Source organism: Enoplosus armatus, chromosome 18 (assembly GCF_043641665.1).
Source record: "Enoplosus armatus isolate fEnoArm2 chromosome 18, fEnoArm2.hap1, whole genome shotgun sequence".
NCBI classification, from domain to species: Eukaryota; Metazoa; Chordata; class Actinopteri; order Centrarchiformes; family Enoplosidae; genus Enoplosus; species Enoplosus armatus.
Genome location: NC_092197.1, coordinates 7,506,997 through 7,530,780, shown reverse-complemented (window position 1 = coordinate 7,530,780; position 23,784 = coordinate 7,506,997). Strand labels below are relative to the sequence as shown.

Genomic DNA, 23,784 nt, shown 5'->3' with positions numbered 1-23,784 from the left:
GATGTCACACAAGGAACTAGGGCATGTGTTTTGTTTACTTGAAATGACACACCTTTGTCACACAGGTGTAGCCAGCGAGCCAAACATTTGCCCAAGTGATTTAGAGCACAGTAGAGATAAACCACAGAGGATAGTGTGTGCCTCTTGTGTATTACTGGAATGAAAGAAACAAACCAGAGTGATAATAAAGTACAGTACATGCCACCAAGACACACTCTTTTCTTATGTTCTTAATGTCACCGGTGAACAGCCTATTATGACCTTGGCAGAGCGAAATATCGTTTCAATATTCAGTGTGCCATCTCATGCGTCTTAAATTAGCTGTATTTGCTCATGATATGATTTGCAACTGCTGCTTCAGTTAACCAACTTGCATGACGTTAGCTAGCTCATCCTGTTTCAAGTACACTGTGCCTCGGCAGTTTTGACTGTCAACACGGTACACTGAGAGTCCCAGGTTAGCATGAAAAGAAAGCTAGGTAAATGACTGATTCGTGACCGTGTCCGGTTAACCGGTGGTTAATAACTCACTGTCCCAAAAAGCAGCTAACGTTCACTGCTTGTTTGCTATCAGCTGACCGCTCGGCTTACCTGTCATAAATGCTTCTCGCAGTTTCCGCGGCTCTCTCGGCTCCCGGGGCAGTTAAGATACGACTGTTTTTTTACACCAATCCGCCGTTTTATCCAATTTGTTTATTAGGTGTAATTTACAAAGGCAAACACTTGAAACGGTGTGGAATTTGAGACAATTAAGTTTACTCTACATACTCCTCGCCTCCATGTTTTCCACGTCGCCACCCCTTGCGTAATGACGATTTGTGGGCGTTGATTACGTATGTGACGTTGCAGATAGAAACAGGGCTTGTAGATCCCGAGCGCCTGATCTAAACTTTAATTTTCTATCTACTTACAAGTTCGTTGAAGTCATTACAACATTTTGTGACCATCTCAGGGTGTATTCATTTCACACAGGGACTGCTATAACATTTACACTGTCTGAATGTAAATATAAATATAAATATGATCATTAATGAACCTTTTAAATAAGCAAACTAGGTGAGCTGGAGCACTTGTTAGTAGGGGGGCAAGATTTACTTTTATTCACTGATTAATTTGACGTCGGAAAACTATTCTCTGTCTGATCTACTTCCAATTTAAATGTGTCTCATCATTATACCATCTACAGATTTAATACTTCCACCTCTCTTTCTCATGGGTCTGCCTCTTTGACAACCATGAATAAAAAAAACACTACCATGAAAGTCAGTGTTGTGTGATTGTAGTCATTTATGTATGTGTCAAACAATAGAAACATACTGTAAGCCAAGGTGCCCATGCCCAAAAATCAATACTAGAATGCAAGTGAATCACACATGACAACAAACAACAAAACTATCAAAAGTGACAACAAAAAACTAAAAATATAAAGGATGAAAAAATAAATAAATGAACTAATCTATGAAGATCAAATAGTTTAATCCAATGTTTGAACATCAAAAACACTACAATATTATTATCCAAACATTTTATATACTATCAGTTATAGTTTATATATTTATATTTTGAAGTATAGCTGATCTTTTCAAGGCCTGGTATGATATTACCATGACCACTGTGCCTACTGAGTCTACTGCTAGCGGCTCTGTGAGGCTCTGTGAATCTTATGAATGAAAGGTGCTATACAAATTAAGTTTATTATTATTATAGATACCCTGCACTTCAGATGCATTGAACTAAAGTAAGGATTAATAGGAATAAGCATTTCAGTGGGCAGAGAAGAGATCGGGACATTGATAATGGATGGTTATCAGTAAACTGTATGCAGTGGTGGAAGAAGTAGCAAGATCTTTTATTTGAATAAAAAGTAACAATACCAGCGTAGAAATACTCTCTAACAAGTAAAACTCCTGCATCGAAATATCAATTTAGGTAAATGTACAAATGTATAAGCATCAAAATATACTTAAAGTGGCAAAAGTAAAAATATTCATTCTGCAAAATGGTCCATTTCATTTATAATTAGCCAACATGCATTAATGTGTGCATCACTTTAATGTTGCAGCTGGTGAAGGTGGGGCTCATTTTATATGCTGCTGGGTGGATGCATGTATAATAATACATTATAATGTGTTTGATTATATTTACTATCTGAATCTGTGAAGTAACTGGTAACTACAGCTATCAAATAAATGTAGTGGAGTAGAAGTATGAAGTAGCACAAAATGGATATATTCAAGTAACGTACAAGTACCTAAAAACTGTACATTAATGTAGTAAATGTACTCAGTTACTTTCCCGCCACTGACGGCCCTCTGACCGAACAGAATATTCGGACCCATGTGTGATGTCATAATGGACATTAGGGTTCTGTTCCACGTTAGAACGTGTGATGTACAACTAGTGAAGCCCTTTAGCTCATTTCTCCAGGAGACCGCATCGTGGGAACACTTGAATCGTCGAGGGAAACTGAAGTCCACATCGCAAGAAACATTCACTGAATTGTTAGAATTGTTGGTAAACTCAACCGTCAGTGAACGCCGTAGAAATAGCTAGCTGTTTAGCTCGGTTTGAACGTCTTTAAACGCAGGTAAACCATCATTCTGCAGACAGAAATGCACTTTTCACTCTCAACACACAAATACATAACTAACATGAGCTGAATGTTTTTTTCTGTGGACTGTTAGTTGTCAATACAAATGTTAAATGTTGCATACTGTCCAGGTAAAACCAATTAACAGCTTTATATATAGTTGGGTAGTTCAACAATGCATCACATTTTATAAACTGATTATACGTTAAATAAGCTACATTATCTGCGAAGTAAGTAGTAACTATAGCTTGTAAAATGTACAGTATTTTCTTCTGAAATGTAATGAAGTAGAAGTAGAAAGTAGCAGAGATGGAAATACCTCATAATTCTACTTTTACAGTCATTACTTTGGCTGATATTTCTAATTCTGTTCTTACCATTATTATAATTATTATTCAGGATTCTCTTATCACTCAGCCAGAGCTCCTGGCTGAATTCATTGGGGACATTTACTGTCCAGCAATGTTTTTGTTTTCAATATATTCGTAGTGCTTCCTATGGCAGCAGTTACACAAACGCTGCTCCTTCTCGTCTTGACTCTAACCAAGAATCTAGTTTGCACCTGGGGCTTTTGTCCCTGATGTTACTCCCTACAAAAGCGTCTCAAAAGCAGTTTCCTATCAATGTGTGTCACAGACAAGAGTCACTCTTCTGCCAAAGAGATGGATCTGTGTGCAGAATTTGAACGTGTCGTAACGGAGATGGATTGGGAAGACGTGCTTTCCACTCTCCGGGAGGTGGTCGGTGAACTTCCTGAGGAAACAGCCAATCCTCCACCTCCATCTCCTCCTCCTGTCCCAGAATATGATGGACGCATCCCCCTGGAAGCAGCTGTTAACCTGTTCACTCAGGCAGATAATAGCCAGATAGAGGTACGATACCAAGTGCAGGTTAGGGATAGGTATCATAAGAGCTTTATCAATACCTGTATCAAAAAAGATAAATGTCAGTTACAGCTGAAAGTGCTTTCCACTCTCCAGGTGACGATCAGGGAACTAATGGGAGACGAACCCAACCCTCCATCTCCTCCTCCTGTCCCTGCTGGGCTGATGGGATTCGAGTCAAGTTACCTCAACAGTCAGGCCGATGATAGCCAGATAGAGGTACGATACCAAGTGCAGGTTAGGGATAGGTATCATAAGAACTTTATCAATACCCGTATCAAAAAAGATAAATGTCAGTCACAGCTCAAAGTGCTTTCCACTCTCCAGGCAGTGATCAGGGAAATACTGGGAGACGCTCCCAACCCTTCACCTCCATCTCCACCTCCTCCTCTTGTCCCTGCTTTGCAACAAAATGTCACGCAGTCGGGTCACCTGAACAGGCAGGGAGGTGTTTATAGCCAGGGACAGGTAAGCTACTAATTAAAGGATAGGGCTAGGTATCATAAGACCTTCATCAATACCTGTACCAAAAAAGATACGTATCAGTTAGAGCTGAAACAATTAGCCGATTAATTGATTAACAGAAAATGAAACTGCAACTCTTTTGATTAATTGCATTATTAAGGATAAATGTCCATAACTCACTGGTTCCAGTTTTTGAAATGTGAATATTTGCTGGCTTTTACTATTATTGAACTGAATATTTTTGGGTCTAGGACACACACACACACACACACACACACACACACACATATATATATATATATATATATACAAAAAGAAAATAGATTGAGCTGGGAATCATATCAGACACAGTCTATTGAACCAGACACAGGTGACAGTGAAACCAGACAAAAATGCATTTGGCGCGCATGGCGAAGATGACTTTCCCATCCCTGTGATACACCTCTAATTATTGCTTTGTACAGTATATTGGTAATACAGTCTACTGCTCCTCCACACCCAGTAAGACCCTGGTTAACCACACAAACTCTGAGCCATCATCACTGTCTGGTTGTAGACGCAGTGCAGTAGACAGCAGGTTTAGTAGCATATTGTTGTGGGAAAATGATAGCAATGCCTGGCCATTTTTGATAGCAAGTCAGAGTTAGAGGTAAAATGTTGTTTTAATGAGGTTGGCGCTCATTAAATGCTGCATTAATAAGGCTCCTGCATAGCTTTTTATAAACACACTCCTGAGCCTATTTACAGCTGCTAGCATGACTCTTAGTCTTGTTTCCCTACTCGCCACTGCAGCTCATTCAAGCAGTTGCTATAACTAAAAGAGAGTGGAAACTCTGACACCTGGTGGACACATGATAGCATTGCATCTTGTCTAATCACATGTTCTGTGTGTGTTTGTGTCTCCAGTATAATGGTGTGCCAGTGGTGGGGATCCCTGAATGCACGGCACAGAACCTGGCTCCTATTGGAGTGCTGTACGTAACTCACGCATAAAAACAAACACACACACACACACACACACACACACACACACACACACACGCACACACGAGAGAACACATCTATTGAGCTTCTGTTTGTTTCTTTAAACTTTCTGTCTAAAATATCTCCGTGTGTCTTTATTTATGAAGGAACGGAGAGGTGGTTTACAGGGTTGCAGGAGATCCATTCGCTCCTTCTTACTCGGTTGCTCCTCCACAGAACATCCTCATGTCAAAGTAAGCGAGCTCTGGACAGTTTGGGTTAAAATGTACATTTCTTTTCTGTGACTGGCTCATGATCTGTGGCAGTGATCAACTGGAAGACCTGTTTCCTTCTAAAGTACTTCTTTCCTGACCGTTTTACGTGTGTCTTTTCATAGAAAGAGAAAGCGTGACAACCAGATGGATGAAGATCGGCTGTATGTAAAGAAGCCGCCAAATGCTTTCATGCTGTTCAGGAAGGAGCAGAGGCCAAACGTTGTGGCCGAACTGAACTTAAAAGATAGTGCAGCGGTCAACACTATCCTGGGACAGAGAGTAAGTATGTTTGCTCTGTTTGTTTTTAGACATTACCTGTAACTCAGTGTTACAGGTAATGGTAAAAGATAGTTTTCTGCAGTCTTGTTGTTTGAAGAAATTATTTTCATTCATTGTCACATGACCAGAGAACATATCTAAATTTAAACTGGGGATTTCCAGCATTTTATAAACAAATGCACTGTGGGACTCAGTTTAGGATGAATGTGGATCTGTCTGCACATTTATGCATCTGTTAGTATGTTTTTACGCTCCTGCATGTGCACTAGCCGGCCTGTAGTTGTTAGTCGGTGTGTGCTGACAGCATGTTACTGTCTGTCCACAGTGGAAGTCGCTGACAAATGAGGAGAAGGCGAAATATTATGAGGAGGCGGACAAGGAGAGGCTGCTCCACTCACAGCGACACCCCGACTGGTCGTCCAGAGACAATTATGTATGTACACTCTGCTCACATACAACTCACACATGTTTACACCACTACACTAGAGCTGATGAAAGAAAGTCACTGAAAAGAGTCTTGTGTTTGTTTTTGTGTAGGGCAAAAAAAGAAAGAGGAACAGGAGCAAGGCCCCCACCAATACTGAAGGTAAGACAATATTTCTACCCCTTGTCAAACTACTTAAATGCTTTGGAAAGCATTGGCGATAGTGGGGATGAAATTAGGACACTTTTAACAAGAAAGTTATGGTTGTCTAAAACAGTGTGGTATGAGACCTCCTTTTATCTTCAACTAAAATTGTGTATTATTACAAAAGAGATCTAAACAGAAACACAAGTTGTAATCTTTTCAAATGAAATGTGACTTTATTCAATATTAGTACCAAAATATGATTATATTTATTGTATTTTTCATCTTGTTTTGAAAGTTATTAAGTGGACTAAGTGGACTGACCGGTGTTTTTGTTTGTTTGTATTGCAGCGTCTGCATCTACACCCGGAGAGGTCACTCAACAAGCCAAGAAGCTGTGTGTGAACCCGGTGGAGACAGTTATGATGGTGCCTTCCACCTCACAGATGGGTGTGACGACGCCGTCAACCTCACAGACAGCAGTGATGCAGCCACATCACACACAGACTCCAGTGACTCTACCTGTGTGCAACATGTGTCACCTGCCACAAGTGTACGAGATCTACTGGCCGGGCTCTCCAATGACAGCGTCCACAGCACTGGTCTCCCCCGCTGCACCAACTGACACACAAACATCAGAGTCCAGCCACTTGTTCTGATGCTGGAGCAGCTTGAGCCCCCTCCCCTCACTGCACTGATGAATGTGTTTACTACCAGTTCTAGGTAGTTTTTAAGCTCATAGCTTTTTATTGTCTGTGTGTAAAAAAAAACCAGTCATAATGAACTGAAATAAACGGAGAATGAAACCCGAACTTCAAGAAGCCATGATTTGTTTTATTATGGTCCATCCACCTTTCATTCACTTTCCACTTTCAGATGTCGACAGCCAAGACAACAGCTAGAAAATGTCGGCTTTCTTAAACGTCTCTGACACAATAAATACCTATACTCTATGTAGATAAAGTGCAACAGATGGACTTTTAGCATATTTTAGTTTTAATAGTCTACCACGTTTTTACAACACTTACGACTTTTTCTCTAATTCATATGAAACAGACTTTGAACAGATTGACTTTGCATAAACTAGATTTTTATAAGTTATTCAAATCAAATTTAAGGGCAGAAATGTTTCTGAAGTTCTAGATTTAACCTGAGCGAATGTATTTAGTGAAGCTTCCATAATAATAAGTTTTGTGATTCCACATTTATTTTTTTCTTGCTTTTTGTACCTTTGTTACCTCACCTATATTATCAAATAATACTAGTATAATACTTATCTTCTGCTCTTTTTATGTATTTTGAAGAGCTCATCAATCTTTCTACATTTTAAAATGTTTTTTGTTTTCATTTTATGAAAATGGTTTAGCGTGTTAGCATGGTATCATTTACTAATAAGCACTTAACACTAAGCACAGCTGTGGTGGATGGGAATATCATTAGTTTTGCAGGTATTTGGTCACAAACCAAAATACTGAATGACCTTTTGACCAGACGTGGATGAAAATTTGGGGAAAAAAACCCATTTAGCTCTATGAGTCATGAGTCATAATGTCAAAATTGTCATGAAACTGCTAATAATGTTTTCTTTCACATTTGTGATAACAAATCGATGAAAATTTTACACAGGTATGATATTGTTTAAAACATAAAATACAAACAAAATTGATTCCTCAATGACTTTATAATATGAAGTGAGCAAACTAGTTGAAGTGGAAGCACAGATTAGTGTGGAAGCAATAAATGAACATTTTTTTATTTGAAGCTAGACTTAGAAAAACTATTACATGAGATAGAACATTCAATAAATGCATGTATCAATTCATGATTAAAATAGATCAACAATAACAATACATTACTGTAATATAACTGAAGAAAATAAAAAACAAGGTACACCCAATATGGAAGGTTATAAAAACCATTCCAAGAAGACTGGTAAGTTAATTAATAGTTTCTCTATATTATATTAATGAAATATTTACAGAGGTTAAGATGCATTACAAACATGTAGAGCTGTCAATCTGTCTTCTTATCTGCTGCTATCGTAGATCCATTGGCAGTGGTGTCACCATTGCTTTCAGCCTGAAACACACATAAAAAACTTGCTGTCAACAATATTCATGAAACCCAACTTAACCGACAAAACTTAATCACTGAGGTCCATGATGTTAAATATGACAAAATACATTAAAAATTTCATTAACTTACCTTGTGACTTCCATTACTCTTTTGACTAAGTTTTTGGTCACTAGTGCCAGTCTCCTGGACCGCTTTTTTGGTCCAGAATGTGTTAATAATCGGTGAAATGAAAGGATAGAGGAAAGGCTCCAGGAACCTCTTGTAGACCCACAACAGGACAGGAATCACAATACAGGGAATGCACACCATGACTGTGGCTCAGATGGGCTGCTGAAAATGAAGAACCTGAAACAGAGAAAGAAGACAGAGAGACACAAGTTCTCAAAAAAATATAATAATGTGTCTTCATCTTACTGACCACAGGTTTGTAAAACGTTTTATGCCCATTTATTAAGAAGGGCAATTTATAGTGTTGTCATTGGAGAACACATGTGACTGAATTGTCAATATGGATGGGTAGGTTAAAAGGTTTGGTTAAACCCCCTACCTATCTATATTACAGCGGGGTGTACACAAAATCATGAACACCTGAACAATCTCAAGAATTCAACACAATACAAAAGGATTTAAATTTAGTGATCCTGCCTGAAAAAGTGTCTTTGTATAAAGTGCTGCTAAATGGTTTGTAGGATATTACTAGATGGTTACGAAGGTTTTGCTGGATGGTTGCTATGTGGCTGTTTCAATGACGTGAGATATTTCTCAGAAGTTTTCATAGGGGTGCTAGGAGGTTGATGCTTGGAGGTTGATAATCATACAATCGTTTTATAAATAAGATCCATGTATTTTTTTCAGCACCGTGAAACAGAATTGAAATCCAGAATTTGATGTCTGACCAAAACATTGTGTTGTGGGAATGTGCATTAGACAACAAAAAACTAAAACTGAATACTACAAACCTGAAGCAATACATTTCAAATAGTGGAGACCCGTTTATAGTTTGTAACAATACAAAATCACGATCAATCAAGATCCAAAATTACAATAAGAGAAATACCATCTGACAATTCTGTTTTAACTGATGCCGTTATGATTTGTTAGTTTCTGAACCAATATATCCACAAGATGAGAGTTAGCATTTATCCAACCACACAATGATAAATCCTATAGGTGATTTGTGTAGTGTCCAGCTGCAATGAAAACCTTCACTGGTCCTAATGATAATCTGGTAGAGCTGTGGTACAAAGATGAATATCAGCCGAATGCACTGTCGAGATCTTCACAGGGGGTCGACAGTACAAGTAAAAGCACAACAAGCAGAATTCAAGTGTAAAGATGAGAACTGTATCTGAAAGTTTATTCTCCATATCACTTTAGCAAGCGCATTTCTGCTTTCCCAAGCAGTGTCACCAGCGAATTTAAATAACAGGCTACTGAAAATCCCCTAACCCCACTATCGTCGACCTGTTGAGGTCATGTATGTTAAAGAGGCCCCTCCTGAGCAACGTGTATGTGCCATTAACCTGTCTCGTTAGCGATCAGCTAACGCTGTAAACACGTCATCAGGGCGACTGTTAGCTAACGCTAGCTTCCTGCCAGGACTCGGTGGTGAACGTAACATATATGATGAATTGTAACTTAAGTACAGACTAAACAATGTTTTTCTAACCACAGCACTTTAACTGAGTAATAATTCTCACCTACGTGGAGCACAACAACAGTGTTGTCACGTACTGCCGATGAAGACAGGATATTTCTCTTGTTTTGGCCCCTGCTGCGAAGTCTCTGGAATGAGATCACACATGCGCAGAACTTACTTCCGTAAGCAAGAAGCGGAAGTTGTGACATACCGGGGCGCCTTTCTTCAAAACAGATCCGCGTGAGTATCTGAATCACAACGTTGTAGGTTAATGACCCATAATCACAGTTGCCTGTTACATTTCTTAATAGTGTATTTACAGGGGATGCTAGATAGTGTAATACATGGTACTGAAATTAGCAATAGTTTGCTATTTATGTTGTTTTCATATCTAATTACATGTGATTCGCTGCTATATAGCCTAGCTTAAAATAGGTCAATAACAAACGGCAAAATTACAGTTTCGTGCGTGTATGGTACAATTTACATGAACCCTTTTTTGCTAACGTTAAGCATTCGCTCTTGATTTAAAAAATGAAAATGGTAGTAGTAATGAAAGAGACATGTCTGTTACGATATTTCGACTTTGAACTTAACTGCTATTTTATATGTTTTGTGCAGTTTGTACCCTCCTGAACATTTGCCGTCCAAACGTCTGCGTGTCTTCATTTCAGTGCTGCCCGCAATGCCTCTGTCAACCCAGTCGCAAGCCGATGATGAACAATACATTTTAGTGGCCAGTTTGGATAATGCTCGCAATCTGTCCAACATACTGAAAGCCATCACCTTCAAAGACCATGCCATCTTCAGCGCCACCCCCAACGGCCTGAAGGTCACCGTGGAGGACTCCAAATGTTTGCAGGCCAATGCCTTTATCCAGGTGGGTTTGCTTCACATATGTGATATTGAGTAAACACAGAGGATCAAATTGAATGCAGCATAGTCCTGATTTCCCAAAAATTTAGTTTCTGTTAAAGGCATCCCCTATAATGGTGATACTTGGAAGAACAGACATGTCCTCTTTTTATTCCAGTCTGAGATCTTCCAAGAGTTCACCATAAGGGAAGATTTGGTGGGTTTTCAGGTCAACCTCACTGTTCTGCTGGACTGTCTCAATATCTTTGGAGGAAGCACAACACCAGGTAAAGATAAAGGAAACCTGAATGGAGAGTGAGCTAAACAAAAAATGAAAGCAGGTATAATTATATTTAAACACAGCTTACTAAACGTGTTAATTTTTAGCCATAGATTATTATCCATCTCAGATGTGACAACGTCTTCATTATCTGCCTCGTGTGATGTTGCAGGAATATCAACAGCCTTGCGGATGTGCTATAGGGGGTACGGTTACCCTCTTACCCTGTTCCTGGAGGAGGGTGGGGTAGTGACTGTGTGCAAGATCAACACACAAGAACCAGAAGAGCCAGTTGACTTTGAGTTCTGCAGCACAAACGTCACAAACAAAGTGGGCTTTCACTATTTCATATAATGGAAGAGATATACATACATTTGGCAGATTGAAAAAAAACAAACTCATATTTACCTCTGGCTCTTTTCAAAGGTGATCCTGCTGTCAGAGAGTCTGAAGGAAGCCTTCTCTGAGCTGGACATGACCAGTGAGGTGCTACAAATCACCATGTCCCCCAGCCAACCATACTTCAGGTGTGTTGTCAAAACTAAAATAGCTTTTTAAAGCATCACTTCTTTGTTCTACAGAATAATGTATAATGTGACTCATGATTATATTGCTAAAATCAAGAGTTCATGTAACCTCCGTTCAATAATTGAACTGTCAAATCTACCAAGGTGAAGGAAGCACACTTGAGTTCTTGAGTTTATTATTTTTATTACCTTTCAGTTACATTGTTCTTTGGTTTGTCTTCAGGTTGTCTACATTTGGGAACTCTGGAAATGCCCACTATGATTATCCCAAAGACTCTGACATGATGGAGCTGTTCCGGTGCACCAAGACACAAACCAACAGGTTAGCACAGAGAAATAAACGATAACTGTTACGACCCTGAGGTGGACTAGGGGAACTGGAGACAGTAACACAACAACCAGAACAAAAGAATGGCAGAGACAAAGCAGTGGATGGATTAACATTAAATGTGTGGTATTTTTTTGATTAATTTAGTTGCCTTATGTTGCTTTGTGAAAGTGGTGGACTGTATTCCCATGCCTGGGAACTGGACATGCTGACTCACTAAATGACATGCAACCATTAGTAGTATTATTAATTACACCTGTGTTTTTTCCGACTCTGTCATGTCAAAATATCTGCTATAAAAAGGCCAATTAGTTCACATGGTCTTACATTATGTCTGCCTTTAGTTAATACCACACACTGAGGAATATTCTTGTGTATATCTTTCAGTAATTTTATTAAAGCTCCACATTCTGTGCTGTCCTCTCTGCTAACTGTGACAGGTACAAGATGTCCCTGCTGAAGCCGTCCACCAAAGCCCTGGCTTTGTCCTGTAAAGTCTCTGTGAGGACAGACAGCAGGGGCTTCCTCTCTCTGCAGTACCTGGTCAGGAACGACGACGGGCAGATCTGCTTTGTAGAGTATTATTGTTGTCCTGACGAAGAGGTAGAGGAGGAGTGATTACAGTCCACTGAACTCCCCTTTAAATAAGCATCTTAACTTCAGTGGTGGTCAGTCGCTTTGAATAAGAATGGCACAGTCTGCCAGAGGAGAAGTACAGCCAGTGGGGTGCACACAGGAAGAGAAAATTATGCGGAAAATGATTGTCTGTACAGTCGGCGCATTTTATATTGTTTGTTACTATGGAGACCAGAAGTACGTCAACATGTAAACACTGCCTGTAACTTCACGAGTCTACATGGATTGTAGTCCAACTGCAGCCATGATCTGTCTGCACTCAGTACTTGGTCTTTCCAGAGCTTCTGAGTTTTTTTCGTTGACTCATGCAGTGAGCTGGTCGATGGCCCATGAAATAAGACAAGGCACATTTTTTTCAAGGTGTCTGATGAAATGTGTCCCTTATGTTGAATGTGTATGCTGACACCTTTGACAACCGTTAGTTTGGAGTATACATCAGATGATACTGACAGTATGGTGGAATTGTTTTATTTCCATGACATAGAAAACAACTGTAGTCACTCAAAAGCAATAAACAATTTTGTTTGTTTGTTTTTTTACACTGTTTGAATATTTACTTTTATCAAAAAGGATGGGCAAATATAGTTTGCAGTATTGTAAAAGCTGAGACCTTTATGGCAGCTACAATCTGCACAATCCTCAAAATATATATTGTGTGAATCCACAAAATATAGCAACAAACACTGAACATAACGTTCATCATTAAGATTTTCTCTCCTATTGTCATATGCGATAATTAAATGATGACGTGTTGCACAAGCTCACAATATTGGACTTAAGGCCTGACTGCACTGCATTATCACATTTTCTTAAGACAACATTGAATCACAGCAGCAGTAGGCCATTCGCTCAGCTTAATCCAGTCCATCCAGTTACCTGCGTGCCATCCTTTGTCTTTTGAAAGCTTTGTGTTTGTTCTTCTTCACCACTTTTGGTGCTGGTGCTTCTGTCTGGATGTGGACAGGCTTCTCCTCAGCTGGTGTTAAGAAGACGTCAGCTGTAACGTCTCTGGCCAAGTCCTCCTTCGCTTCAGCCCTCTTCATTTTCTGCATCTCCTTCACCATCTGCTTCTCACGCACTCTGGCTGCTGCCGCCAGTCGGATCTCTCGCCGGTGCTGTAGGTGTGTGAAGTAAAAAGTTACTGATGATGTAGCATGGTTATGTATCAGGCACATTAAATGTAATTCAGTACCATCACATGCTTACAGTCTACTGTAATCTAGCGTGCACTGGATCTTACCATGTTGGGAGACTGGAAGGTTGGGTTTTCATAGAGTGTTGACCCTCCAAAGCTCCCCTGAAAGATCTTGATGAGGTTGAGAACAAAGCGAGGCCCGATCTCCACTAGAGAGGCATCCTCCTCGATGATCTGAATGTGGCACAGAGAAAGTGTTGAAAATAAACACTACAAACAGAATCTCTGAACACTGAACTCACAACAGAAGAAGAACAATCAAATATTTACTAAAAACACTAATGTAGGCCTAGAAGATTGCAACATTACCTGGTAGTTTCTAAACCATATCCTGTTGTCTGCGATGGTGAATGTGATGACGTGGTCCACAAAAGGCTGACTCTTAGGGTGGTAGCGTGGAGTGGAAAATGTCTGGAACAGGAAAAGGTAATGAGTACTTCCTTTACATTTAACAATGTAGATATGTACATAACATACTCAGCTTTCAAACCAAGTAAAGCTTGCTTACAGATACACTGACTGCTGGATCTAAACAATGAGCACTGTTGACACAGTCCAAATCATATTACATCAAATAAACTTGGAGTTTTAGCAGTTTAATCCAACGGCGTCAAGCTCAGTTTAAATAACACAATGTTAAATTGTCGAATGCTTAGCAACACTGATCAGCTCCGTCTCAGATTTACACATTGTCAATTTCTGGCTACAGTTTAACAGAAGGTCTACTTTGCCAGGATGTTACCAAATGTGTAGCCTGGATAAATGCATCTGGTATACACACACCTGGGTGAAGAGCTCCTTCAGTAAAGCATAGTGGGGCTCCTTGTCGAATTTCTGTAGGAGATAACAAATAGTAGAGGACAGAAAAAAAAGGTTCAGCCCTTGTTCAGGTTCTGACGAGTTCTCACCTTCACTGATCCATCAGCCGTCAACATACATAAATGCATATTCTGGGCAAACTGGAGAATACAAGGCCGCTCATTACTCCAACCAACAATGGGAAATGAATGCGTTTGGTCTTCTCACGTTGTATATGTACTGAATGCAATTACTGCTTACTTGATTAGGCAATCAACAGAAAATGTATTAACAACCTTCTCATTACATAATCAATTAATAATAAGTCATTTATTCTGCAAAAATGCCCAACATTTGCTACTACCAGCCTTTATAACACGACTATCACACTTTAGTTTTATATCACATATCATACCCTTTTAAATTTAATATCTTTAGGTTTTAGAATGACATCACCCTGGCATTGGGCATTTGTGATGGGATGGACATTTTTTAGATCAAGCGATGACTCCAAATCAGTAAATAATGACAAGTTGAAGTCCTATTTGTGCTAATCATTGAAATCATCTGGTGTCATGTTTGGATGGAATTACAGGTCTTTGTGGCACACAACTCCCCATCAGTGAGATATATATATATATATAATTGACAGAATTACTGACAACATGTGCCGGTGCAACTCACGGGATCAAACGAGAGCAGCGGCCGCGATCCTTTGAGGCAATTTCCTGTCATCTTGAGTTCAGCCAGTGTATGAACTGTGGAGGAGACAATAATATAAATCAGTTTTTCCCATGGCACATGAGTTCTTGTGTAGTGCACTTCAGGACTATAGGACAGAAGTAACTCACTGTTCTGAACCAGAAACTTGGCAGAAGGTCCATGAGGGCTGTTTGAGATCCTGTAATGCAAGAACATTATTGAATTTACTTTGAATTTGTTCAACAAAAGCCAGCGTAATGTTTAGAGAATGTAACAAAGATCAAGTACTCACCACATATAGAGGTCCTGCTTCTTCTTGGCCTCAAAAAAGAGGCATTTGTTGCAGTTTTTGATTTCACACACCTGGAAACAAAGCAGATCTTCAGCTATGCTGTAAATGCATGTGATTATGTACAAAGTGTGTCCAAAATGTAAACAACAAACTCACCTCATTAACAACAAACAACTTGTCCTTCCTGTCCATTTTTGTATCTGACAGACAAAAGAAAATAATGACAGTTATCATGACAGTAAATCTGACAAACCTATATATATATATATGCTCAACATAAGTAACACTCAAAAACGTACATGAATGACACACGATACTAACCTGCTTTTGAATGAGGCATCAAGGTCCTCAGGTCTTGCATTAAGTGTCTTGTTCTGAAGTTGATGCCTCTTGAGGAGAAAATGAGAACTCTTTCCTTGTTGGTCCATTTACCCTGTTTAGAGAATTCATTTTCATTACATCAAAACAAACTAAAACACTCATTATTATGTACATTTCCCCAGTTCATCCAGATGGCATCTTCATTTATAATGCTAGTTTTGTGAGTGTTGATCTCAGACTGGGTATGTTGTGATTTAACGACTCTCTTTCCCATGTTACACATTAAATTACACAATGAATGTGTTTGTTATAGCTACATGTTGTTAGCAGTTTTAGGATAACGTTAACAATGGGATTAAATAACATAAATATACCCCAGGTGCATTGGTGAACTGAAGTTAGCTAACTAGCTTCCAGCGTCTGTGGCTAATAACAAGCACGAGCACTTACCAACGAAACCGGTGCTGGAATCGTGACTTCATTTTTCTTCTCCTGTTCGGCTTCAACTGCATCTGCAACAAATTTTACTTTCTTTGCATTTTTACCAACAGCAGCCTGTCCTCCACGTTTTCTCTTGAGCGCCGACATGTTTGCACGCCGACACAAATCTCGCGCAGCCAGAAGTCCAACTGAAACGACACACGTGCGGACGGAGCAGAGGGAGAGACCCCTAGGGGTGCGGAGGAGGTACTACAGGTAACACACGGCGTCACATCCAAAAACACACACGACCAATAATATTTTTAGGGTTTTATGGGTTTTACCACGCAAATTTCATGACTGAACTGTAAATTCCTGCAAGATTTGTGTACTTAGATTGTTGTGTTTTATTATTAATGTTCTTTTTAATTATTAATGAAAATAATTGAAGTGGATTCACCTCCAACTCAATATGAGATGTGATAGATTTTTGTTCTATCGATATATAGGCCTAATGTAACATGTATATAATGTATTACAATGTCCTCGGGGGCGTAGTCAGGATTTTAGAAATACTGAAGTCACAAGTCTGCATATCACACCGCCCCCCACAAATTAACTGTTTGTTTATAACTTCACCACATTTCCTTAACAGATTCTAAGCCTCAAAGCAGCAATAAAATACTGGTGAAGAAATGCTGAAGCCTGTATTTAAAACCTAGATTAGACCTAATTACGATTGAAGGTTGGGCAGCTGGAGGCACCAGTTCAGGAGACGGAAAAATCTAGATGAGAGGTGTGTGAACCTGGAAGATTATAACTGAGATAACTGAATATAGAATAATTTTATTTCACAACATTGGTCTTTTCTGAGTAGAGCCTGATATCGATCGAATAAGATCTTGATTTAATTTCGAACTATAGAGGGCAGCAATACGCGATTATAGCTTCAAGTCTTCCGAAATTATAAACGAAAGAAGAACAATTATCGCGAGATTTAGCGGCACCACACAGTAAAGACACATAACAACCGGTCTTAAATCAACTTATCGTATAGAAGCTGTTTCTCAGCGATAAAGGACATTGCATGGATTTGAATATGTAACGCCAAAACAATACAATATTGTTGCTATCACTTGAGAAGTCTGGATTACGTAAGACATAGACGAGAGATGCTGCCCGGTCGCTAGCATGCTCCAGTCAGCTACAGGCTAAAGCTAGCGTCGCCTGGGACAACGCGAACAACATTTCTATTGAGTATTTATCCTAGAGACACGTTTCTCTTTACAGTTAGCTAACAATGAAGTGTCACTATGAAATCTTGGGTGTGAAACGAGACGCAGGAGACGACGATTTGAAGAAAGCGTATCGAAAATTAGCATTGAAATGGCATCCAGGTAAGTTGTGGTAGAAATCTCTTATCTATATAAGTATAGAAGTATTGTTAGTCCTGGGGGAAGTATCAGAATTGAATAGTAGTCTTTGCTGAGAATGGGGTGACATTTGACACTGTAGTATGATGGTAAGTTATTATATTGGCTGGTGTAATGCCCTAACCCCCCCCTGGGTGACCTAATGTGCCTTTGATACATTTTCTCTGAGAGAATTGTATGCTAGAAACTGCATTTTGCCAAATACATTTTTTCGCTCTAACAACAGCTGTGGTTTCCCCCTGAAATTTCCCAGATAAAAACTTGGACAATGCTGAGGAGGCGGCGGAGCAGTTCAAGCTGATTCAGGCAGCTTATGATGTCCTGAGTGATCTGCAGGAGAGAGCTTGGTGCGTACAAATTTAATTTAAACATCTGGAAAGAGTTCTTCCTGACTCACAATATCTTTACTGTTTTATGTACAAACTGTGTTGGATAAGTACATCTCAGTTTGATGTCTCCGTCTCCTTCTGTGTGGCAGGTATGACAATCACAGGGACGCTCTGCTGAAAGGAGGACTGAGTGGAGATTATGAAGATGACAGCATTGACCTGCTGCAGTACTTCACGGTCACCTGCTACTCTGGCTACGGAGATGACGAGAAGGTGAGTGTTTGCGGTTGTGTGTGAGGATCATGTTGCTCAGTACTCACAAACAGTTACATCAAACCTACAACCAGGTCTTTTCAGTCCTCTTCTTCAGTCAAGGAAAATGCCAATAGAAACAGGATCTCAATCTGACAAAGAAACTTCTTTCAAACATCCCCTGAGTCTCATTTTGTGGAGGATAAATCAATTATGTTATCAAAATAGCCCAATGTCAATGGGGAGGAAAAGAAAACGGTTGAGGTTTTGGAAAGCACTTAAAGTTTTTTTCCTTAAAGATTTCTGTTATGAAATATCCTTGAAGTTGCTTAAATACCAAACAGTACAGGTTTATCCACAATACGCACAGATACGCACAATACTTAAACTCAAAACACAAACCACACAACTTGATTGGATGACTCCTGATTTTAAAACGTCAGTATAACTCAGTAGTTGTGGCACCACTCAAATAAATAACAGGTCAGACTGTCTGTCCTCGTTGGATCAGTATACAACTAAGAGGAAGGACAAATGAGATGATCAAAAGGCAGATATCTATCAACATCTATCTCAGCTGCAGGACTGTGGGCAAGCTGGAAATTATACCCCACTTAAAGAAAACGTTCAGGCTCCTTTTCGGTATGCAAGAACACAGCCAGTCCACCAAAACCACCCACGATTTGATGAAACCCAGTTCGATTTTTTTGCGTTGCCCTTAGAACCACAAGAGTCCACCACCTTAACGACAGCACTTGCTGTTCACATTAGTGGTGGCATCTTCATCCCTCGGGTTGTGGGGACAGAAAGTCTTTGTGCATCACAGAATGTTTATTTTCTCATTTATTATTCCCTCTTGTTTTTATACACTCTCTCTCTCTTTCTCTCTCTCTCTCTCTCTCTCTCTTTCTCTCTCTCTCTCTCTCTCTCTCTCTCTCTCTCTCTCTCTCTCTCTCTCTCTTTCTCTCTCTCTCTCTTTCTCTCTCTCTCTCGCTCTCTTTCTCTCTCTCTCTCGCTCTCTCTCTCTCCCTCCCTAGGGCTTTTACACAGTCTACAGGGATCTCTTTGAGTCCATTGTTAAGGAGGAGATGGAGCACGGCAAGGTGGAAGATGAGGAAGAGGAGGAGGAGTTTCCTCCCTTTGGAGACTCTCAGAGTGATTATGATACAGTAAGCCAGCCCCACACTTAAAACACTTGTCTCGAGGTTGTTCCTCTGTTGGATGATCTAAGAGTTCTTTATACAATTCAATTACATGAATAAAACAGTAAGCAAGTCTTCTTTATTTCTGTGCTGCTTTCTCTGAGTAAAAACAAGACAGGAATGTTGATAGTGAACCAGTAAAGACTTTCAGTAGGCTGGTGTACTTATTCAGTCTCTATTTCCATATAACAGGTAGTGCACGTGTTTTACGGCTACTGGCAGAGCTTCTGCACCCATAAAAACTTTGCCTGGAAGGAGGAGTATGATACGAGGCAGGCCTCCAACCGCTGGGAGAAAAGGGCCATGGAGAAGGAGAACAAGAAGACCAGAGAGAAGGGTCGAAAGGAGCGCAACGAGCTTGTGCGGCAACTCGTGGCTTTTGTTCGCAAACGTGACCGCCGTGTGCAGGCCCACAGAAAGCTGGTGGAGGAGCAGAACGCTGAGAAGATCAAGAAGGTGGAGGAGCTGAGGCGGAAGCAGAAGCTCAGCCAAGCCAAGTAAGTAGTGGATGGATAGTTAGGTAAATGTGACATTTATTTTATCGCTGTTTCTTCCTCATACTCCTAATACTGTACGTCCATTCCAAGACTGGCAGAAGAGTACAAGGAGCAGAGCTGGGCGGCCATGTCTGAACTTGAGAAGGAGCTGCAGCAGATGGAGGCTCAGTACGGAGAGGAGTTTGGAGATGCATCAGAGAGTGAGGACGAAGAGCTGGAGATGGACGCACCGGAGAAGAACAGCGAAGAGGGAGGAGGTCAGTGAGACTGTGTGTTTGAGATTTAAGCTGCATTTATACGTCTGCATTAAGGGAATGTACTTACAGCAGCTACATGTGTCAGCTCCTGTAGCCACAGTTTCTGATGCCAGTAGAGATTGTTGAGAGTGAAGGCAACTATCTTCTTCTTAGTCACACACATCTAGCAAAGCCATCTGCAGTGCAAACCTTCAGCTCACTGTAGCTCTCTATTACGGTGGGTGAAACAACTTACTCAGACTGTACAGAAAAGGCCAATATTCATTAATGAAACAAGGCTATCCATCGTCGCTCGCATTTTCTCGACGTACACCCTCAGGCGAGCCAGTGATGTCAGCAGTTTCCACAGATTTTAATTGGCAAGTGATTTTAAGTGATGTTTAAATAGAAGTTGATTGTCAGTGAGGTATAAAGTACTTCTCTTGTTTTTGTGTGTGTGTGTGTGTGTGTGTGTGCGTGCGCGCGCGTGTGCGCGTGCGCGCACTGCCTGTAATTATTTTTCAACGCATAAATATTCATTCACAGATGCAGAGCAGCCTGATGGAGACGAACTGACAATTGACTATTATGACGATCTGTACTGCCCAGCCTGTGACAAATCCTTCAAATCAGATAAAGCGTGAGTAACCTCCCACCCACTCCACCTACCTGCTATCCTCTGGAGCTACATGCTAATTCACCTCGTAAAGCTATGAGCGATTTTAGCAGCGTGTCATTGGCACAGGATCTAGATGCAGTCGTGACAACCTCAAATGCATTCGCACATTGATTTCCGTGTATTTGGCCAGGGAGAATAATAAAACAGAAGTAAATTCTTGCAGTTGTGGACATGTGTTTCATTGAAAAAGGTTTTTTTTTGTTTCCTCTCTGTGGTGAAGCGATTTTGTTCCTAACAATACGTCTGAATAGTGGAGACAAACTGTAAAAGTCAAACTTGAATGATGAAGGTTAGTCGTTGTCATTGTTTACACGTTAAAAAGGAATTTTCGTTTTGAATTGATTCAGTTCTGACTCATCAACTTGCTCAGAGCTGTTGAAGCTTTTGTTCGTGCATTTTGTGTTTTCTTACTTTTCATTCTCACTGCACACTTCAGACAGAGGACATGGTTTGAAAGGATTCATTGCTGTAGTAATTTAGCATTTCCATGGGGGAGTGTCATTCCTTATTATAAATTATTATGTTAATACTGGTTGGTGATAATTGTACATATCTGCAGAGCTTTTATGCACCTCACACTCTGTTAAGTCTGTGTTGTTAAGGCCTTTTACGTCTCTTTTCATCGTTTCTTTCCTTTCCTCTCTACAGAATGAAAAACCATGAAAAATCCAAAAAGCACCGGGAGATGGTGGCGTTGCTGCGGCAGCAGCTGCAGGAAGAAGAGGATTCACTTGGTTTGAACCCGGACAGAAAGGACGGAAGAGAAGAGGAAAATGAGCAGGAAGGGGAGGAGGAGGAGGAAGAGGAGGAGGAAGACAAGCCAAGGCAAAAGTGTGTAGCTGGATGTGATAATAGAAAATAACTTACTTACTTTTCACCAGGGTTGTTTTATATAACTTCTTAGTTGTTTTTACGGACATTTTTCGTTCCACCTACACAGGCTGTCCAAAAAGCAAAAGAGGAAAAAGAAACAGCAGAAAGTCGTACGTGTGAGTAACATCTTTTACTTTCTTTCAGTGGCTGTGCCTGGTCTAGTGTACTCTGAATGCCTTCTCTATTCATGCTCTCCTCCTCCACAGCAGAGTGCTCCAGATGAGGAGGAGGAGAAACCAGCGCTGACCACCGAGGAAGAAGCCCCTGAGAAGTCAGCGGACCCTACAGAGCCTGAGAAGCAGGATGATCTCCCTCCCACAGAAGTCAAGAGGTCAGTCCAGTCTCCAGATCTGTGAATGGTTCTTCATGATACCAGATACAGTCACTGGTCTGGTTCTCTGGATTTGTTCAAAAGGGAGCATTGTGATGGTTTCAGTGATGCCACAAATGAATTCTTATTAGACCAGACTTAAGCCCTCTCTTGTTTCATGACAAAATTTTTAATTTGGCAATAATGACTGATGATTATACCCCATTCTACTGAGGGGACCAAGAAAATGCCAGTTGGCTGCTGTAGTGCTGAATGTTTAAGCTGCATTGATTAATAATTTTGGCCACTTGGGGGCAGCAGAAGAGGCTGAAAACATCTGACATATTCTGACCTTGGAAAGTTGTTATGGCAAATTGGTTGGCAATCAGTTGCCTTTTTACGCATCCAGCAGACACAGAGATGCATTAGCATTCTTGTGTTTCTGGCAGCCTGATGAATATAAGTCCAATATTTACTCTCCTTTTAGCTCTGAGGAAAACTCCTGAGGAAATACGCAGTTGCCTAGCTTGCTCGGTGCTCCACTATGTTCACCAGTTAGTCTAACTTTGTCTGTTGGCTATTTGGTGCTGGGCAGGTTGTGTACTGTTGGTTTATTAGAGCTGGAAACAGCCTCACTGCATTTAAAAGGTGTTCTCATTCAGTTCTTGATGTAAAATTCAAATCAGAGGAAACAACCTTTTTGGAAAAACAGGAACCTCATCTCGACATTTGTGAAGGACTAACAGTTAATTCCTGAATTGAATTAGACAGGATAACATGAATTATTTGAGAGTTTTAAAATGTATCTTTAATTGCTTTGCACTTTAGAGTCTGATCTTTGTTTATCTGTCATTTAAATGTTGTCTCAGCACCTCTGGGAAGACAAAAGGAAAGAAGGGAGGAGGAAAAGACAAACCGAAGAATGACAAGTCAAACACAGGAGGAGAACAGTTTCCTGAGGTTTGTACAGTAAAGCCCAGAGTTTAATGATATTGTATGTGATTATTATCCATTTAGTCCTTTTTTATTATTACGAATCTCTTCTGCCTCAGTTTGGCACTTTCTGTAAGAATATTATCCATATTTGTATTATTAAATCTCATATCCCCGTTTCCACTTCCAGAATGAAGTAAACCTCCGCTGTGTGACCTGTAACGACGAGTTCCCCACAAGAAACAAGTTGTTTGACCACCTGAAGACCAGCGGCCACGCCTCTGCAATCTCCTCAAACGCTGCTCACAGCTCCATGAGCAAGAGCAAAAAAGACAAGAGGAAGAACAGATAACACATCTTTCATCTGAAAGAGTTTGACTCTGCAGGGACACAGGAGCTGATGCTCTGAGACGACAATAAACGAGAAAAAGCCTTTGAAAGTGGACTTTATTGGAGCAGATAGTTTTAAAAAAAATCACACATTCATGTTTGGGGAGACAGCCGTGTATGTGTGAGAGATTGAGACTCCTGTTGCTGTTATGAGTCTTCCACTGAAACTTTGAGCAGTTTTCTGTACTGATAAACCAGTGGAGAAAATACAGGATGTGCATATGCTTCACCGTTAATATCCCTCCTTTACTGTTTTGGGAATCGTACCTCTTGGTTTGTCATGAAGCGCTCTGTAGTGGTATTACTGCATCATAAAAGTGATACTGCATGTTTGTATTTATACAACAACTCTGGAATATTTGCATTAATGCCTCAAGTAACCATGTTTAACAATAAATTACTATGTTGGATATGTCTATACAAAACATGCGCCTGTACCTATTTGAGCAAATATGTAAAAGCACAAATAATTGTTTCATCAAACATAATTATTACACTCATTTAGTCAGAGCCAACTGACTGCTGATTCAGTTGATCTAAACAGCATAATATATATA

The 23,784-nt window shown here is 40.2% G+C and overlaps 5 protein-coding genes across 7 annotated transcripts in view; 2 read left to right on the top strand and 3 right to left on the bottom strand.

Moving 5' to 3' along the window:
- dym (dymeclin) overlaps window positions 1-620 on the bottom strand; it is a 49,362-nt gene extending 48,742 nt beyond the window's left edge. The window contains exon 1 of the mRNA XM_070924158.1: window positions 592-620. The gene's annotated coding sequence lies outside the window, so the exon portion shown is untranslated. The remainder of the gene's footprint in view (window positions 1-591) is intronic.
- Window positions 621-7,776: 7,156 nt separating this feature from the next.
- On the bottom strand, window positions 7,777-9,908 carry LOC139301597 (UPF0729 protein C18orf32 homolog). Its single transcript, XM_070925033.1, has 3 exons — window positions 9,801-9,908; window positions 8,230-8,445; window positions 7,777-8,103 (listed from the first exon to the last, which is right to left on the bottom strand). The coding sequence occupies exons 2-3, from the start codon at window positions 8,407-8,409 to the stop codon at window positions 8,038-8,040; spliced, it is 246 nt and encodes an 81-aa protein (XP_070781134.1). The 5' UTR covers window positions 8,410-8,445; window positions 9,801-9,908; the 3' UTR covers window positions 7,777-8,037.
- Window positions 9,909-10,424: 516 nt separating this feature from the next.
- On the top strand, window positions 10,425-12,904 carry rad1 (RAD1 homolog (S. pombe)). Its single transcript, XM_070924383.1, has 6 exons — window positions 10,425-10,619; window positions 10,773-10,881; window positions 11,047-11,204; window positions 11,301-11,401; window positions 11,625-11,723; window positions 12,170-12,904. Exons 1-6 carry the CDS (start codon window positions 10,425-10,427, stop codon window positions 12,345-12,347), a joined length of 840 nt encoding a protein of 279 aa, XP_070780484.1. The 3' UTR covers window positions 12,348-12,904.
- On the bottom strand, window positions 12,845-16,261 carry bxdc2 (brix domain containing 2). The gene is made up of 10 exons (XM_070924382.1): window positions 16,124-16,261; window positions 15,674-15,785; window positions 15,509-15,552; window positions 15,353-15,423; window positions 15,210-15,259; window positions 15,043-15,116; window positions 14,344-14,394; window positions 13,870-13,971; window positions 13,606-13,734; window positions 12,845-13,480 (listed from the first exon to the last, which is right to left on the bottom strand). The coding sequence occupies exons 1-10, from the start codon at window positions 16,259-16,261 to the stop codon at window positions 13,238-13,240; spliced, it is 1,014 nt and encodes a 337-aa protein (XP_070780483.1). The 3' UTR covers window positions 12,845-13,237.
- Window positions 16,262-17,204: 943 nt separating this feature from the next.
- Window positions 17,205-23,602, top strand: dnajc21 (DnaJ heat shock protein family (Hsp40) member C21). 3 transcript variants are annotated; one of them, XM_070924729.1, is made up of 12 exons: window positions 17,205-17,490; window positions 17,780-17,873; window positions 18,005-18,128; window positions 19,145-19,276; window positions 19,502-19,806; window positions 19,897-20,063; window positions 20,589-20,682; window positions 21,370-21,552; window positions 21,662-21,710; window positions 21,804-21,925; window positions 22,774-22,864; window positions 23,028-23,602. In XM_070924729.1, the coding sequence occupies exons 1-12, from the start codon at window positions 17,394-17,396 to the stop codon at window positions 23,187-23,189; spliced, it is 1,620 nt and encodes a 539-aa protein (XP_070780830.1). In that variant the 5' UTR covers window positions 17,205-17,393; the 3' UTR covers window positions 23,190-23,602. The 3 variants fall into 3 exon arrangements, with proteins under 3 accessions (XP_070780830.1, XP_070780829.1, XP_070780828.1); XM_070924728.1 differs by having other exon boundaries at window positions 21,801-21,925; XM_070924727.1 differs by having other exon boundaries at window positions 21,662-21,925.
- The last annotated feature ends 182 nt before the right edge of the window (window positions 23,603-23,784 follow it).